Raw genomic sequence first — 20,057 nt, forward strand, 5'->3', positions numbered from 1 at the left:
TCTTACAACTTGAAGTTGGGATTGGGGGTGACGATGTGCTCAATCTGGGTGAGCTGCTCCTTGAGTGATGGAGCACCCCACCCCTGAAGCCCCGTTCTCAGGTCACAGGATGACCAGGATGGGACCTGAGCTCAATGTGGGAAGCAATAGCTTACCTTTGATCCGTTGCAGGATGCGTTTTAAAAAAAAAAAGAAACACTCTGATGTTCTGAAAGCTACAAATGCATAGCTCTTTTCACTTGGAGAACGACAGGTTGGTGTTTGAGCTGTAGCCAAGTAACCCTGTTTAGTGAATGTCTGAATTTTGACTTTTATGAACACTTAATAAATACATTTTTATTTATGTTGGCTAAAAATATCCAGCTGCTGGTATTGCCTCCCCCGTACTTTTCTTTTTACCTTAATGCCAAAATTCGAGTATTTAAATTTTTTAAATTTCATGTTGAGCAGGTGTGAGGGCAATATGGATTCATAGGGAGAGTTTATGAAGTTGGTTGTCTGGTGTGTTTGCTGGGAATGTGTATTTCTTTGTGAAGGCTGTGGCATGCTGCCTGAATGTTCATGGAGCTCCATCACCCGCCTCCGACTTGCATAAGGAACGGAGCATCGTGACACTGGGGCAGAGGGACAAATTTATGAACAGGTCCTCAGATCAGGTGGGACTTCTAGCTCTTTCTCTGACCATCTGCTTAACCTTTACTCTAGTGTCTCCAAAGACTTTGACTCTGTGCCAGTTTTAAAAATTCCGTGACTCTGAGTCAGGGATTGAGTATAAATCTTAGAGGATTTTTTACCCCACTTTTTTACCCCACTGCTGGTGTTCAGAAGGTGCTCTGAGTCTGTTCCCTTCCTTAAGTTTAAAAATATGTAGAATTTGTTTTATTGACATGTTAAACTTTTGGAACTGTTTTATTATGGAAATTTTCAAATACACACAAAAAATAGAGGAAATTTCAAAATGCTCTGCCATGTATCCATCATCCAGTTTCAACAGATGTCATCATTGTCCTATTTTTTTAATATAGCATCCCTTTTACTTTATGTTTCTGAAATATTTTAAAGCAGATCCCAGATAGCATATTACTTCACCTATAAATATTTCAGGAGAATCTCTCACATATAGGCCCCCTCCTTTGCTTTCATAGCCACAAGGCCAGTATTACAGCTAGCAAAACTATCCATAATACTTTACTAGCATACTGAGATTTTCCCCAGTTGCCTTGCAAATGTCTTTTTACAGTTGGCACGTTTGAATCAGAATCCAAACAAACCAAACATGTTGTATTTGATTATCATGTCTCTTAAGTCTTTTAAAAATCTATAACTTTCTCCATACCTCCCCTTTTTAATATTGTGCCTGGATCATTTTTCCTGTATAATATCCTAAAATCTGGATTTGGCTAATTGCTTCCTTGTGGTGTCATTCAACATGTTATTCTATTCTCTGTATTTCCTGTAAACTGATAGTTGGATTGAAAGGTTTTTTAAGATGTGGGTTCCATTTTTTTTTCATGGATTATCTTGTATACATCATTTTGCTTCATATCAAGAGACAGATAATATCTGATCATTCTCTTTTCATGATACTTAGATTGATGAGTGAGTTCATGCTCCATCAGCCTGCTCCTCCTATCATGAATTTCCCCATCATCTGTCACTTATTGGTTTAAGTACTATTGATGATTATTTCATTGGATGTTACAAATACTCAAGAAAAATTAATTTAATGAAGTTTCTTCTCCTTATTAAATCTCATTTGGACTGTAATAATCTGTAATTCATTCATTTGGCATATTTTTACAGCTTCTCATTGTATTTTATATTCTTTCTTCTGGCTGAACATACAGGTTGCCTTGCAAATATCAGTTCACTAGATGAACTGAGTGTTTCTAGCCTACCCTACTAATTTGTTTATTTGTTTATGTTTTCTTACACATACATAGATGAAGCTTTCTATGTTGTTTTGCAGTGGCTTATCCCCAGTGCTTAGAACAATTCCTGGAACATGATCATGATTATTTATCAAAGGAATAACTTTGTGAGTTGTACATGTTCTCCAAAGACATACTTTGTACTCCTAGGTGCATTGGTGAAGGTGCCACAAAACAATGGGAACCTGAAATTTAACTGAACTATGAAAAGTTCTTGATATGTCATAATTTTCTGAAAACTCCTTTAGCCACTGTTAGCATTTCGGGCAAAGGAATAGAAGTTGCAAGAGCTGTTGTCTATGTTGGCAAAAGGATGGAGGATGGCAGATGGGTTTGTAGGTGTTTGAATGGGAACACTATACAAATAAGTAAATAAACATAAATGTGTACATACGTAAATGTACACGATTCTACACACACACACACACACACACACACACACACTGCTGTTCCGTCCCAGGTTGCCCTGACAGTTTTAGAGCTGTGTGCTGAAAAGCTTTAGAGAAACTTGGCTTTGAGTGTGGAGCAACTACTTCAGAGCAAAGGTCACAGTATCTCCTGCAGGAAGTGGATCTTCGTCTCTACTCCATGAGTGAAACCTGAAGAGTTGAACTATTATTTTGGGTACATAAAACTTCCTTCAAATAGCAGTGAAAATTAAGCAGCCAGTTATATAGTGTGCAAATGAAAACAACCAAAAATGTGCATAGAAAGGATTAGTAGTTCAGAATATGAGAATGTTCTCCAGGAGCAAAAAACTACCCAATGGCAAACAACAAGTAAAAGGACTCCACTGTCTCTCTGTGATCTACTAGGAGACCTACTAGGTACGAATAAACCAGGCATATTCAAGATATGTGCTGAACTTGAGCAGCCTAAGTGTGAGTATTCTAAGGGAATTGAAAGCCAATTTGACTTTAAATGGGTTAGGTGTTGACTGACAGTGTCCCCAGAAGTAATTAAAAGATGACTACTCTAGGAGATTTTCTTTCAAACCATGCCTTAGGCATTTACAGGTCATAATTCCTTAATCAGAACCCTCAGAGCCATACATGTTCCAGAATTCAGAAATCCTTTGCATTTTAGGAAGTTACTGTGGTGCATGCAACGTGTACTGTGTAGCCCCCATCACGTACTGTATAACATGTACTTTGTGCTGGATGCAGTATTTGGTAAGGAGGCAGGTGACCATTCTGTAGCAAGCTCATGAGTAGTCACACCCAGTAGGATAAAAACAAGATTATAGCTGTCCTCATATCAGTTCAGGTTAAGTTTGTCACAAAACTGTAGAAAGTGGGCAGAGCTTTTGGGAAATCAGAATTGAGGGCAGGGGGCTGTAGACCTGTCCACGGACAGAAAATAAATAAATAAATGTCCATACTTGCCGGAGGAACAAAAGCCAGATAACAAATAAAGCAAGTATCATTGTTAAAGGATTTTAAACCCATCATATATGATTTGCTTCTTTCAGTTTACATAAGATTTGGCAATCTAAAACAAGGCTTGTGTACCCAGCTAAAACATTTTTTTTTCATAATTTTGGAAAATAATACCTCACATCTAAAAACGCTTAGACCTTTCACCTGTCTGTGTCTCAAAGCCGGTGTAGTTGAAAGACTGATGGGCTCTTGGTGAAAGGTCTGCTGTGGTATGGAGGGCAGTCGCTGGTGTTTGGTGCATGAGAAAAGCAGCAGTATCACTGTGCTCGGCCGGGTGCTGTGCTTTGCGGAATGGATCATTACAGTGCTGAGTTGTTCTGACTCCACAGCAGTGCACTTCATACAGCACTTGGGTAGGAAATTATTTAGGTAAATGCAGTAAGGAGCCTACAACAGTGGGAGAGTCTACATATTTGCTAAGTGCAGCTCTCTTCTATATATTTTCGCAATGAGAATTAGTAAGCTATACATAATGACACAATTGACATGTGGAAACTAAAAAAGAAAAATCCGATTACCTTTCATATTTAAAAAAATTGGCCGAGCAGTCTTGTCCTTTTTACTTTGCCATCGGAAGGTTTCTTTTTAGTATTTTTCTATAGAAAGCTCTCAAATATCTGATAAATCCCTGTGGCAGCTTTCACCTGGGCTGTGCATGCACAAATAGAATCAGATTATTCTTTATCTTGTTATGAACAAAGTTCAGGAAATATTTCTGAAATGAAGATAATCTCCATTCTTCATTTCCTGCTATGTAAAATTATCTTGCAGAACTCTACTCCATGAAGCTATTCAAGATTGTTACTTATTTAAAAAAAAAAAGAGTATTACTTATTAAAAATGTAAGCAATGGAATTTGCCAAAATAAGAGATATTCTCATAAAACATCATGATTTGACTAAGCAGTTGTGGAGGAATTGTTAGAAAATTGTTAAATCTTTGGGTACTTTTTGGAATAATTGATCATACACTATAGGTGCTACATTTTTAAAACATGTTTTTTCTTTAAATGTGAATTTATCACATCATTTCATACTTATTCATTTATTTAACAAAAATTCTGCTAGGATATTGCAAATTTTCATAAACACAAAGTTGCCATGTACATCTTTGCACATAGATTTTTATATACTTGTCCAAGCTTATTCTTCGGTTAAAATTCTAGAATGGAAAATTCAAAGTCATGTGCTTTTACAATTTTGCTGTACATTTTTTTTAAGTTTATTTATTCATTTTGAGAGAGAGAGAGAGGTTGTGCGTGAGTGGGGGAAGAACAGAGACAGAAAGAATTCCAAATAGGCTCCACGCACTGTCAGCACAGAGCCCCACATGGGGCTTGATCTCACAAACTGTGAGTTCATGATCTGAGCCAAAATCAAGAATTGGACACTTCACTGACTGAGCCACCCATTTTAAATTTCCTTCCAGAGAGTTTTTACCAGTTTACATTCTTATTAGCTATATATGAAAGTGAACTTCCTCTCTGACAGCTGAAAATTTGTCTTATTGTCACTTGCCAAATGTCTTTTCATATATTTATTGCCAAATTTCAAATTTATTCTTTCTATAAAAGAATAGTTCATGATTTTTTTATTGCAACTGAAGGAGCTTTTTATTTATTGAGGGTATTTATCTTTCCTTTGAATTATTTATTGCAAGGATTTTCTAAACTTTTTTTCTGCATGCATAATGTTTTAAAAAATAATTATGTAGTCATAGGTTTTAATGTTTCTTTAATTTTTCTACATCTAATGTCATAGACAAAGCCCTCCTCTATTTTAAAATTTAAAAAAATCTGCTTATATGTATTTTCTTGCCTTTATGTTTTAACCATTTAATTACATTTTGATATAAAATGGGAAGCAAAGGGGCGCCTGGGTGGCGCAGTCGGTTAGGCGTCCGACTTCAGCCAGGTCACGATCTCGCAGTCCGTGAGTTCGAGCCCCGTGTCGGGCTCTGGGCTGATGGCTCTGAGCCTGGAGCCTGTTTCCGATTCTGTGTCTCCCTCTCTCTCTGCCCCTCCCCCGTTCATGCTCTGTCTCTCTCTGTCCCCAAAAAATAAATAAACGTTAAAAAAAATTTTTTTTTTAAATGGGAAGCAAAGACTTGCTTACATTTTTTTTTTTTCAAATGCTGAACAAACTTCTGGTACTATTTATTGAACAATTTCTTGTTTCCTCATTGATTTTTAAATGACAGCTTAATCATAAATCTGTCTATACGTACTTCCATTGCTGTGTCTGTCCCTTCTGGCAACAGTACTAAATTGTCTTAATTTACTTTGCTTAAAATTTGTATACGTATATGTATATGTATATGTATATGTATATGTATATGTATGTGTATGTGTATGTGTATATGTATGTGTATGTGTATGTATGTGTATGTGTGTATGTATGTGTGTATGTATATGTAGTAGGTTTTCTCAATTCATTTCTTTGTAAAAATTTTCTTAGCTATAATTATCATGCATTTAGTTTTCCAGATAAAATTTAGAATCATTTCAAGATTCCATGTTCTCCCTGTCCCCACCCATTTTTTTTCTATTTGGCATTTTGTTTGGATTTGCATTCGAAGTCTAATTTAATTTTGAATCGCCAGATTAATTTTATGCAAGTACTTTTCTGCAAAATATTTGTGTGAAAAGATTAAAGTAACCAATTCCTTTTAAAATTGATGTATGAGAGTATTTTGGTGTTTTGGAAGTGTTTGTGCTGCTGAATCTGAATCCTTTCATGATTTTTGTTAAACTGCCTTGTGAACTAGTTCAGAGAGTCAGTGTCATATGCTGAATATCTAAATATATTTATAATGAAGAATTTGAGAAAACATAACAAAATATATGCCTGTCCTACATCCTCAGAGAGAAAATAGAGTACAGATGGATATAAATGCTCTACAGTTACTATTAGGAAAGTTAAAAATCATAATCCTTTCCTAGCTCTGTAAAGCCAATTGATTGCTTACTGTTAGAATATCGTCTTGCCCGTAAAGATTGAAGGCTCCTTATAAAACATGCGTGTGAGTATTGAGTAAACTGAAAGGTTGAGGACTGGTTAGTTTGCCTGCAGTAGATTCTATAGAGTAAGTGAGTTCTGAATGGAGTTTCAAAAGAGGGGGCAGGTCACTGTGCAGGTCAAGGCTGGAGCTCTGAAGTTGACAGTGGCTGGAGATGATGGGAGAGAAGGCAGTGGGAGGAGGCTCCACACCATGTGACTCGCATTGTACTTAAGCCAAGCTGAGGGGAGGATATGGATGAAGAGGTTCTGTGTCCCCAGTGCCTAGAACAGTGACTGGTTCACAGTTAAGTGCTCAGTGCACAGTAAGTGCCAAACGTGTGCAAGAGGAAAGAGAAGCCTGATTAGTAGACTGGAGCTAAGTTGGCTGTGAGGTGGGTATTGGGAGGGGAGGGGAGTGTTTGTAAGCTCTGACAGGTTTTCTGCTGAGAGAACAGGGGCAGGTCAGGGCTTAAAAAGTCTAAATTCTGATAGCAGTATATAAACATTCTTGGTGGGCATGGGGTGATGGGGAGAGTAAAGGGTGAAGAGAGCATCTATAAAACTTCATGGCATTTTCACCGTGGCAAAATAATTGAACTTTGGAGATACGTCCTAAAAAACACTGTACTTTCATCTTAGAAAATGGGTCAGCAAACTGTTGCCTGGAGCCAAATCTTATAAATACACACAGCCATCCTTATAAATAAAGTTTTATTGGAACACAGCCTCACCTGTTCATTTACATATTATGCATGGCTGATTTAGTGCTACAACAGCAGAGTTGAGTAGTTGAAACAGAGACCATATGGCTAGCAAAGACTAAAATGTTTTCTGTCTGGCTCTTTAAGAAAATACTTAATGACCTTTATCTTAGAACAGTGTTCTTGGTATTTAGTGGTGGCATTCTGGAAGAGTTCACTGAATTAGAAGAGTTGAGACAAATTGGTGCATGAATAGTCTAAGAAAGTTTAGGTCATATCACTCCTGTGAAGATAAGTGCCCCCAATTTTTATCCTGTGGAAGCTCAGTGTTGAAGTTGTTGCCTTGATTATGTTATTTCTAGCTCCAGTCTACTATGGCCATTTCCACTCAACTGCATTGAGCACCTACTATCTCTTGACGCTGTCTGACCCAACCTATTATCCACAGTTAAGAAATCAGAATCCCAGGGCTAAATATCATGTCAAGACTTGCCCACTATCTGCTAAGGAGAGTAATTTCAAGTTCTGCCAGCCTGTTTTATATGCCATGCTCCCCAGGATAACTGTCTTCTTCAGAACTCTCCACAAGCCATCCCTCTTTTCCTCGCTGTGTCTTCGATCCCCTCTCTCCTGCACTGTCTTTTCTACTAGAGGTGTGTGATACCACTGAATCTGTGCCCCCCCCCCCCCCCAGGTAGTGTCTGCAGTACCCAAGCTGGATGAGCAGTAAAACATTTGAAAACATATCCGGAGCAGTCCCACCAGTTTTCAACCAAATGTCAACCATTATGTGTGCATTTAGATGAACGTACAACTAATTTCTTCACAGACTGTACAAATTCTGACTCTTCTAATCTATTTTAAAGGGGCACGAGAATAATTAGGAAGCAGCAGAAGTTTTGTGGAAAAGATGTGTTTAGTCTTTCACATATTACGAATTAAATTTTAGGTTTTGTTTTTTTATGAAGCATTCAAGAGGTGGCGTTTTTCAAAACCACTTCAGAGGCACAGGAGGAGAGCTAAGGGCAAGACCGAATATAGAGGTGTAGGAGTTTTATGTCTGCTGGGATAGAGATGGGGACCTTATCTTCATGATAGTAACCACTATAATCATGCAGATATCGTTAGCAATCAATTTATGAATTAATTAATCCAGTTGGCATTTATTGAAAATATACTATGTACCCGGCCTACTGTGCTAGATGCCAGGAATACAGAGATGATTGAGGCTCACTTTCTGCCCTTGAGGAACGCCCAGACTAGCAAGGAGAAATCGGATGCATGAACACTTGCCATACAAGATGAGAAATGTTACAGCAGATGAATGTTTTCAGATGAAGTAGAAGGAAAAGTCTAGAAGGAAGTGGGTTGAAATGCAAGAAGACTGAGTGGAAAAAGAAATAGCAATGAAATAGAAAAAAAAAGGAATTTGAACTTCACTGGAAGAGACAATTGACTGCATTGTGGAAATCGAGGTCTGAAATGAATGGCAAGATTAAATAGGTGATGGGGATTAAGGAGTGCATTTGTGATGAGCACAGGGTGATGTATGGGCAGATCGAATTACTCTGTTGTACACTTCAGACTAGTATTACACTACATGTTAACTAACTGGAATGAAAATAAAAACTTAACAAAATAAAGACTAATATAATTTTTTTTTAAAGAAATGAATGCCAAGGGGCTGGGTAGAGCAGAAGCAAGGGCAGTGGAAATTTCAGACTCGAGAAGTGACATTTCCATTGTTCAAGAGGACTTGTTTATAGCCTGACAGGTCCTCGTTCTTGGCCTGTTAAAAATAGGTAATACACATGTGTATTACTTACAGCCAATAATCTATCATGTTACATTCTGACTTATATAATGATGTTACATAATATATATTGTATTAATTTATAGTACGGTATTTTAGATATACAACGTATATGACAATGCTCCTTCTCAACTAACAAAGGCTGAGCAAGTGATAGAAACTTTGCTGAGCACTTTATATTATCTAGGTTAATTCTTGCAATGGGTAGGTATAATAATACTATTCCTCCCAGACAAAGAACCTCAAGGCTATAGAGGTTAGGCAGATTGTCCAGGGTTATCCAGGGGAAAGTGGTACTCACACCCAAGTCTGTCCTCCCCTACTGAGTTAGAGGCTCCTCTGGAGGAAATTTGACAGATGAACTTTTGGTGTTCAAAATGAACTGAAGAGAAACAGGTTGACTCCTCCTAACGGTCGGAGTGAGGGCAAGAAAAACCAAGTGCACACAACGGAGGGAGGAAGTGTGTGGAGTTGAGGACAAGCACAGGCTTTGAAGGTAAACATGACCGAATTCTCATCCTGCTTGTATTGCTTGCCAGACACATGTCTATCCTTGGTCAGGCCATGTTCCCACTCTGAATGTCCCCGTGTGCACAATGGGGGTCGTATCTTCTGCCTTATTAGCATGGAAAGGATCTGCATCCATGCTTGGCTCTTACCAGACACTCAGGTGTAATAGCTACTACTTATTCCTATTACCCTTATCACTACTCTTATTTCATATTCCCCCCCCTTCTCCTCCTCTGCTATCACTACCATTGCTACTATTATTATCAGCAGTAACAGTAATTGAAATGACTAATGGAATACATCTGTGCTAGAAAAAAGGTTTAAAAAAACACGCAGAATAGTCGTTTAAGTCCTTGATTTGATTAATAGCAGTAGTTCTGCGTTCAATACTTAGTGAGCGTTTGCCATGGCAGGTCTCTATGCTAGGCACAATAGGGAGTTAACACCGAAGAAGCCATTCTCCCTTTTAACTCGCGTATAAATTTGTTTGGCCTTCGTGGCCACATATTCCTGATAAGCCATGTATTCAAGAGAGCACTTTGGGAGTAAACTGTTAATGTACATCAAAAGCAGACCCACGGGAAGGATGGGGCCATGGACAGCTTTGCAAGGATAGTCAGAACTTAAAGAATTGCACAATGATTTTAAATTCCGTTATGCATTCACGGCTTCTCCAGGTAACCTCAGTCTCCTCATGTCATGTGCTAGGCTTGTCTCCTCATTTACAAGTTCAGCTCGTTATCAGGATACTTCATTTTAGTAAATCTTTTACGTTGGCCATTAGACTTTGAGAACTATGTGAGGTGCTGGGTAAGCAGATGAATGAGACCCTAGATCCTGTCTTCCATGAGGACAGTCTCAACATAAAAATGTTTTTATAAATCCTTACTAGAGAGGATGTCATTTACAACAACCTTGAAATGGAACCTTCCCCATCCAATATGAAGAAGACTGGCATGTGACATTTTGATATTTTTTATTTTACTAAAATAGCAACCTGGCCAAATATACTTTTCAGCACATTTATTATAGCCACATGTTTATATTTATAGGAGAAGTGATGCTAATTCGCTGGTATGTTAACAGGTCTTATTCAAATTGTTCTATTTTTACTTTGGAACAAAATTGCTAAAGAGAAACATTTTAAGGCAAGTAGTGATTATAGCACACTTATCAAATTATATATTAAATAAACTTCCTGAACTGAGAAGGAGCATAAACTGAAAAGAAGGCAGTTATCTTGAATTTTATATTGTTTATATAAGATTTCTTCAAATCCATTTTTATTGTAAGTTACTGATTGCTTTCCTGTTTTCTTTTGCTAAATTTCTACCTTCTCACTAACAAATAAAAATCCTCCTTTTAATCTGTAATAGATGACTTGGGATTCTAGAATGGATTTTCAGAAACCACCGAAAGACCTCCTCACTTTATTGTATACAATAAATAATGTATTTTTTTTTAATTCGAGAGGTGGTCAAATAGGTGAATGCATAAATCTCACCAACCCTTGGGCAGTTGTAATTTCCATTCCAAAATGCATGAGTTTTTTACCTGACTATTACTCTGCTATACATTAAGTAATGGTTACTATGGCAACCTTTGCATCACATTATAACATTTAAATATAAGGTGTTGTGTTTCTTTATAGGAAAAGACAATATACTTGAATTTTTAATGTTTGGTGAAATATAATCACTATGAAAATAAATAACTTTGTTCAAGGTCAGTTGAATTCTTTGAGGATTATGCATAGTCCTCATTCATTTATTTTTTTGTGATGTCATGGGGCAGTACAAATTTTTGAAAAATTATTCCTGATAAATATCATATAATATTCATTAAATGCCTGTAGTTGGCCTTGCAAACAGAAAAACAAAAGTTGAACCTGTTTAAGGTATTTATCAGTGGCTATTGCAGTAGTAAGAATTTGAATTTATTTAGCATCACAATGATAAAATTTTATCAAATACGTTTTTTATTTTTGCGTATCTAGTTGTGCAATATTTAGTGCGACTAGTTTTGGTCTCACGTATAGTTGAATTAACAGTAGCAGTTTGCTCACGCTTGCGAAAGCAAAATTAAATGAGCCATTGAAGTAACCCTTGTGGCAGTTCCAGGAAAATGGCCACTTAAGCTGAAATTATCAAGATTGATTGTTGGCCAGTTTCTTTATTCAATATGGATCAAAACTAGCCATTTCTTGTTGCCAGTGTAGTTCTAGGCCATGAGGCTGTCATCACTGTTTACGTGGACCCCAATATTTGACTTTTTTTCATTTTTTTAATGAGGATTTCTCTAAATTATTATCTCAGTGTATATTTTCTGAGAGTAGAAGACCTCACTGCCAATCAATCATTCACAACTTTTGAGGAATCATTTAAAGAGTCATCAGAATTGGAGGGACATAGGACGGTAACTGTGTCGGAGTCCATCTCTAAAGGACATTTCACATATGTTGTTTCATCTGTTCCTGGTAACTCTATATTAGAGCTTTCATTATTCCCTTTTTACAGAGGAGGAAAATAGGATTTAGAGCGGTTGCGTAACTAACCCCTAGTCATGATGCTTGTATGCTTCTGAGCTAGGGTGCATTCCCATCTGTTTGACCTCAGGGCCCTCCCTCTTTCCTTAAGAGGTTTTTTTTGTTTGTTTGTTTGTTTTATTAAGTTTATTTATTTTGAGAGAGAGAGAAAGAGCAGGGGAGGGGCAGAGAGAGAGAGAGAGAAAGGTTGTGAGAGAGAATCCCAAGCAGACTCGTACTGTCAGCATGGAGCCTGACACCGGGCTCAATCTCACGACCGTGAGATCCTGACTTGAGCTGAAATCAAGAGATAATGACCTGAACCGAAATCAGGAGTTGGCCACTTAACCCACTGAACTATGCAGGCGCCCCGAGAGGTTTGGATTCTGCCTCTGACTTGTTACAATGGGCCTTGCATGTTCAGAGTGAGAATAAAAAGCATTGACCAGAAGTCCCTAAAAGAAAAATCTTTGCTAAATGATAATTTCAATAATTTACATTTCTCCACAGCACGATGACAATCTGTTAAGTCCCTGATTGTACAAGTTATCCTTGCCATCTTATCCTTCTAACTTTCCAGAGTTCTATTTTGCTGAAACCAAGCATAAGACTGAACTCAAAATAAACTATGAAGGTGCATTCCCGGACCTTCCGCTCTCGGGAATAGAGACTGTCCAAAGACTGACCTTCAGTTTTGAGCTTTGAAGTTCAGAGGTGGACACAGGTGGAAATACTGTGTTCTTCATTGCCCTTCGCTGTGAGATATATTCTGGGTTGCGGAGTAAGTGCCAACAGCAGCAAAATTATCGCCCCCTCCTGCTACTAGAGTAAGTCAGCAATGGCCCTTCTGTGGTCAAAATGGCAAATTCAGCAGCAGCTATTCGACAGGGATTTGCAAAAACTTCCCCATGGCTGTTAGGAATCTTATTCAGCAGTGTCTTTGAAAATCCGATCCTGTGCAGAATTCACTATGGAGAAATGACCTCCATTGCGATTTTTTTTAATGCGTTCTAAACAAATATAATTGGTAATTTTGCTCAATGTATATTTTGCACTTAGTACTGCAAAGTCTATTAGGTACCCATACAAATATCCAGCATTCATAAGTTTTATAGTGGTTCAGAATTTTATTTCCATATTAACGTAAAGCCTTCCCAAATTCCTGGCTTTATAGAGTCAGATCGCCATACAAAGCCACTATACATCACTTAGGTTTGTGATGAAAGAATGGAATTGCAGCTGTGTGAGTACTAGAATACCCAAACATGAATTAGACTCACAAGCATTTGGCAATAGTTCAGAAAAGGAGCTTAATCTGGTTTCATCTGAGACTGCTTTTCTCTGTTCTACAACATCCCCCCAAGATGTTGTGTCTGATATCGGATCACAACGTAATGGGAGTGACGCAAAATCAGAGAAAGCGCTAAGAAACCAGGGGCACGTTTGCTTTTCCCCCGAGATTATTTTTTCTCCTGCTTCTGCTGCTGCTGCTGCTTCTTCTTCTTCTTCTTCTTCTTCTTCTTCTTCTTCTTCTTCTTCTCTCTCTCTCTCCCCCCCACCCGATTCCAACTCTGAAATTCAAGGTCATTCACCTATTAGATGAATTAATTATAAGCCAAAAAGCAGCATTCATCGTACTCTGATCTCACTCATATCTATAATTAAGGGTAAATATAATCTTCCTTTTTAGAAATGTACCACCCACCCATTACATTTAAAGTGCTGACTGAAAGGAAATAATAGTTCAGAGCAAGATGATTTTAGTTTAACAAGAAAAAAGTTGATAATTTAAGCTTGAAGCAGTTAGTTCTATTTTTGATTACCATTCAGTTATAAATCTAATTTGAGATATATGCTGCTTTTCTGTTACTCAAGTTTAATTCATGGTTTGCATTCTTGGTTGCATAAGCAAAGTTCAGTGGTTGATCAAGGATGTCAAAAAGCTCCCTCCCCCGCCCCCACCACCAAGGGAATCGGGGCAGTGTTGAGAATGTGTTAGACTGAGACCCACATCTGATATAAAACAAACAAAAAAATTTTAATGAAAAAGGACCCTCACAGAATGTTGCATTTGGCATTTGAGTGGCTCTGGTGGGGAATAGCTTACTGCTGAAGAATCAGTTGTAGGGGTGTGGACCCCAAAATATTTAAGCCCAGTTCACAAAGTCAACACACACACACACACACACACACACACACACATATACACACACACACACATATACACATATATATGCTGCATGTATATATATAGAAGCATACACACACACACACACGTGTATATATATATATATATATAATATTTGGTTACAGTATTTTAAGTCTTAAAATTGTTTGTCTTTGGAAGAAAGTAAGGACTGAATAAGGGGAAGGGCTCGTCTCCTCACATTGCAGACAGTTAAAGAAAATGGTAAACTATGGGTTTAAGATTTACAGGTTAGCTCAGTGAGATGCCACATCTTGCTTCCAGTGTTTCCTGGCAGACTCGGGCAGCTCTCGACTGGGACCCAGCATAACCGCAGAGCATGAACTTGCACAATGTGAAAAACCTGAAACCTTTGTAATCTTATTTAAGGCAAAGATGAATTTGCCCATTTTGAAAGTAGACTTTAGCTTTCAAACTTAACTTTTAAATTAAGCATTAATGTGTGTGTGTGTGTGTGTGTGTGTGTGTGTGTGTGTGTGTGTATACCATGCAGGTGAATTCACGTGTAAATGAATGCCTATCCACTTTGTGCCATATTCAATTTACCTTGTTGAATTGAACGCCATTAACTTTCTAAGTTCATAAACTCAGGTTTTTTAGCCAGTGGAAATTTTTTTTTAATCTTTCTCATTGCTAAAGAGAGTTAAATGTGTGACGTAAAGGCCAAACAATAGTAAATGGTTATTGTTCATTTTACAAGTATACTCTACAATAAGAACACAATATTTTTATCTTAACTTTCCCTAGGGGGGTGATTAGGGCCCCCTTAAGTGTGAGGAAATGCTTATTTTTGTTGCTTTAGAAGAATGATTCTATTGTCTGAGAGAAAAAGAAAAAGGAACAAACAGGTCTAAAAAGAAAGAAACAGGAATGTGCTTTGTTTAAAAAAAAAAAGGATTAGCATGAGCCACCAAATGTAAGTGCTATCTGGTCTTAGTTCTGTGTCACTATCTATAGTGACACATGAACTATAGTTCATGTGGCTGCGCATGCAAGTGTTAGGGGCATGGTTTATTTACAACTGGCCCGTGAAATGATTTTCTTTTACATTAACAACAGTAAGGTCAGCCACAGCCAGTTAGCGATCTTCTAGTTATCATTTTATATTTTTCACAGCTCTGTTGTGAATGCTGCTAAAACACAGTATAGCAAGCTTGTTTGTTTTTATGTTGACCTATTGAGTGCATCTAGTTTCTTGGGAGTGGAAACGTTTACCACCAGGACCAACAAGAATTAAGCACTGGTTAAGCTCATTAGGAAGACAAGCAGGCATTTCAACCTATCTGCTCAGTCCTTGTTTGAGTATTTTGTATTATTTTAGGAAAAGAAAGTGAAGGCAGAGGAGTAACGTCTGCCTAAGATACAAAGTTATCAATAATGTCCCCTTCAAGCTCCTCTTTTCATGAAAGGGAGGCTTATTTGTAAATTTACCAGACTGTGAGGAGGCTGTGATTTAAATCATTCACAGCTTTATCGATGGAAATTTCAAAGAAAACTTGGGCTTTAAATGTAGATTTTGTTACCAAGATTTACCAAGAGTGAAATTGCAGGTTGAGATTCTAAAATTGTTGAATGCCACTTGTAAAATGATAAAGAAATCATTTGATGTTATGCTGGTTATAGATGTTATTCCTGGTTTATAGAAAACTATTACAAAGAGCTCTGTATTTTAGTTTGTCATTGGGTAGCATTTTGATATCCTAAGTTCGGAAGAGGCAGTAATTGAGCATGCGGATGTCATATTTTTATCTGGCAAATGACCTGGTTTAATCTGGTATTTATGTGGCAAATATGAAGATACTCGCAATGAATTTTTGCTCAAAATGAGCTTCAAAACTAAAATCTCATCCTTAAAGTTTTATTCGAAAGTAATGTTGACTGTGTATCCCTTGGAAAAGTCTTAAACTGGAAACAGTGAAGGCAAACTTATCAGTAGCTGTTTAGTCCTTTATTACTCATCCAGCACTCACAAAAAATCCCTGGAACAGAGAGGTTCTCTTTATGATATTTAGCTATATGGCACTGGAAAGGGGAGGTTTGAATTTTTGATTTTCCAGCTTATGGGTCATATTTGACCAACTGCTTTCACTAGAAGACATGCCACTTTGTTGAGCTATTTAGGAATCAAAAAGACTGTCTTAATTTAAAACAAGGACTCTTTGTTTTAGTTGGTGACTGCCTTGTGAAATTTTTCAGTTCTCAGCGGGTTAACCAGGGAACAGGGGCAGAGTCATAATTGGCCTATTTAGAGTATTTTGCATGTGAATAGTGTGTTAGTGAAGCATCCCTAAGTCTGTTGTGAGTGACATGGTGATTAGAATTTAGATTAGGGAAAACACATTCTGTACTTTATCAAGGACAGTAATTAGTTCAGTCAGTAAAAGTTGATTACAAGTAACGATAAAGTTAGATTTTTAGTACTTAATTTTAAAATTTCTTTATTAAATAGTAAATTTGTTCTTAATATAAATGGTAGTATCTACACTTGTTTTCTTGCATATCAGACTAATTAACAGAACAATGTGTTCAATGCAGAGTATAATCAGGCGATTTATATATTATGGGTAAGTTTTTATGTAGTTTTTAGAAAATGTAATATTATTATATGATCTTTCGTGTGTCATCATTTTTGAAAGTTTAGTCATTTATCACACTGTGATAAGTTAATGATATTTGCGAAAGTTTTCTAGTGCTCAGGTAAATGTTTAATCTGTGGGGATGTATTTTAACTTCCAGTAGTCCTCAAGAGGGCATTCTAATTTGTTCCTGTTCGCTTAGAATGCCTACTATTTCTATGATTTTGGAAGTTAGCGTGAGATTTGAATTTGCTCCCGGTTCTGCTGGCATTTTCTCTTCTGTGGGTGCTGTGTAAATCCGTGGGGGATAATGCCGAGCCGATGCAGAGTCCTCAGTGGAGGGGAGCGTCCTACCCTCACCCCCAGCGTGAGCAGTCGGGGGAAGTTGTGTGCGTCCGAAAAATCAGATTCTTCTGGAGTTCTTGCGAAGGAAGGGCATGAATAGTTCCCAGATATGAGCCTAAGTGTAGATGAAGAAAACATGACTCTTACACAAACGCCCTCTTCTTAAACAATCAAAATGTGAGTCGTCTTAGGGTGAAAGTACTGTTTCAAGAGAATCACCTTGTACCTTCCTCTCAAAAGCAAAGAATTTGAAAAATCACAAACTTCGTGCTAGCTTCTTAGACTGCTTTTCTTTTTCTTTTTGTTTGGTTGTGTTTTAATTGTTGCAGCTCGGCAGATGCTGTTTCCTTTATTGCCGTGGTTTAAGTACTAACAATCAGTTGGGGGGTGGTGAATGTGAAAAACTAACCTTCTATGTTTGTTTTCCCTTTTGAACCTTTTAGCAGAGTCTCCTTGGAGGTGACATGGATATGGGCAACCCAGGAACCCTGTCGCCCACCAAACCTGGTTCCCAGTATTATCAGTATTCTAGCAATAACCCCCGAAGGAGGCCTCTTCACAGTAGTGCCCTGGGTAAGGTATTCCTCTGCTTGAATGCCTGAGTGATTAGTAGTAGTCTTTTCCTTTCTTCCTCTCTTTTTTGATGCCATCCTTCTCACCCTATTCTCACCCCACCCCCCAAAACCATAAAATTTTCCTCAAATGTCAGGCTCGTGACCACCCCTCCCCAGTAGTACATTGGATGGGTATGTTAACAACTTCTAGTAGCAAGAGAACTATTTTGGTGTATGCTTATTTCTTGTTTTCTCTTGGCTGCCCATATAAGGAAACTTAAAAAAAAAAAATCAAAGCTTAAAAAAAGTTAAATATCTTGATTTTTATGAAAAAGGCAGAATTCGATTTCTGCCAGAATAAAATATGATAGCAGTACTGACATTTTGCTAAGGTAATGATTTAAGAAAATCTGGTCTAATCTAAATGGCTTCATGGTTTAATCTGTTTTAGTTAGGGAAATAGGCATTCGGGGACCTCACAGCCTCTTCATTTTCTTTCAGAGGTGCAGACAAAGAAAGTTCGAAAAGTTCCTCCAGGTTTGCCATCTTCAGTAAGTACTGCTTGTTTCTGCTTTGTATATTGTTTTATTTTGTTCTGTTTTGTATTGATGCAAGGGAGATAGGAGCAAATGAGGTTCCATGCGCCAGAGCAGCGTGTTTATCTAGACTGGGGATGAGGTAGGAATGACCTGCACGTCCAGCCACCTGACCCACGTTGGAGTGATTAATTGTGTATCCTGGAAGACTGGGTGGTTGTGTTGATATTCAGCAGTTTAAGCTCTGAAGAGAGCCTTGAAAAGGTGCCTGAAGTTCGAGGAGTTTTACCTGTACAGGGCTTTCAAGAGAATGAGTATTAGTTTCATGTGTTGGTTAAATTCTTTGTCGGTATTATGATGATTTATGGATTTGCATGCGAAAGGAGATTTGTGGAGAGGATTTAGGAAAAATTTACATGGGTTTCAGCCCAGAGTGCAGAGAGAATGTCTCTATTTTCTAGAGAGGTTACTGAATAAATGCTGCAAAGGTAGCTGCATCAGTAGCCATTTGTGTCTGGAATACCAGGTGACAACTAGAAGAATCCAGCTGTAACCAAGAGCATTCTGGGTCTTTTTACTACCTGGAGCTATACTCAGGCGTTGGTGAGGTCCCTCCAGGCTCCAGCGTAGCAAAAGTTGGTTGTGATCCCAACTAAATGCGATATCTTATTTTCAATTCTTATGTATATTTTCAAATCTGAGTTCCTACATGATTTTATTTAATTTTCTTTAAAACCAGTCTTTGCCTAAGTAAGTAGGCAAATTGCTTTGAGTAATTTCCTCCTTACATAGAACAAGAATACGAGTCTCCCCCCTTCTTGTTTCCTCCTTCCCTTCTTCTTTTTTCCTTTCTTCTTTCCTTCCTGTAAATATATATGTGTGTATATATATATATACATATATATATACATCTATACATATATATATAGAGAGAGAGAGAGAGAGATACATAGTTTTGATTTAATTTAATTTAATTCTGTGTTCTGTAGGGCACTAGTATTCTTAGAAAAGAATGCTCATAAGCCTCATTGCAAGTTCTTCTCCTCTAAAATAAAATGGTATTCGGGTTTCTGAAAATATATTACCAATTGATGCTCGCATATTAGTTTTATTTCATTTTTAAGAAATTAGGAGAATAATAGGTTTTGCAAATGTGCTAAGATTAGATTAACCCAAACATCTGTGTATTTGACTTGCTTTCAGTTCAGCTCATCCAAAAAATTATTAAGTGAATATATCAGAGTGAGTCTTATCAGGAAAAAAACACAAATTTTGTATGCTGATTATCATAGACTTGGTAATGTTGAAGAAGCATCACAAAATTATCCATAAATACAGAAAAATATTATGTAAATAAAACTGCCAATTGTGTATAAAATAGTCACTTTGGACTACCAATAAGTCACTTAAAAATATACTGAGTGGTTTATTCTTTAAATTTCTGTGCTGTATTAAAACTGACCAATATCCCTTCAGGTTTTTCTAAGCATATTTTAAGCTTGAAGTTGGTGGTGGATTTAATGTAGATGAAACTTTAGCTTTTAATAGCTTTTATGACAACCTCAAATGATACAGTCTTCACAGCTGTTGACATTTAAAACATGCCTGCACCTAATACGGACAGTATTGAATACAATGAGCGGACCTTCAGATGTCCTGAAATGATGGAATAGTTGCGTGCTGTTAAAGCCATGTAAAACTTGAAGCTATAGAACCTTATTTATGCCTCATAGCCAAACAAACTTTGTTTTTTCCAGTGCTAAAATTATGCAGAAATCTACCCAATTTCTAAGGAGTGTTTTGGTGTGGCCTTAGATATTATCTGTCTGCTTAATCATTGTCAATAATAATCTCTCCTACTTCACTGTAAGTTTTTTAAGTATTTTCCTAGAGTTAACTGGCCACTATAGAAAATTTCACGGA

At 37.4% G+C, this 20,057-nt stretch overlaps 1 protein-coding gene across 32 annotated transcripts in view; it reads left to right on the forward strand.

The window, feature by feature from the left end:
* Positions 1-20,057, forward strand: part of TCF4 (transcription factor 4) — a 354,315-nt gene that overhangs the window by 213,150 nt on the left and 121,108 nt on the right. For 22 of the 32 annotated variants that reach the window (XM_040478741.1, XM_040478752.1, XM_040478743.1 and 19 more), the window contains 2 exons: positions 17,488-17,617; positions 18,100-18,149. In XM_040478741.1, the coding sequence (XP_040334675.1) occupies positions 17,488-17,617; positions 18,100-18,149 (180 nt within the window). Of the gene's footprint in view, positions 1-16,538; positions 16,688-17,200; positions 17,222-17,487; positions 17,618-18,099; positions 18,150-20,057 lie in introns of those variants that run through there. The other 10 variants (XM_040478742.1, XM_040478746.1, XM_040478750.1 and 7 more) reach the window with 3 other exon arrangements.

Source organism: Herpailurus yagouaroundi, unplaced genomic scaffold (genome assembly GCF_014898765.1).
Source record: "Herpailurus yagouaroundi ecotype Mexico unplaced genomic scaffold, PumYag 142, whole genome shotgun sequence".
NCBI classification, from domain to species: domain Eukaryota; kingdom Metazoa; phylum Chordata; class Mammalia; order Carnivora; family Felidae; genus Herpailurus; species Herpailurus yagouaroundi.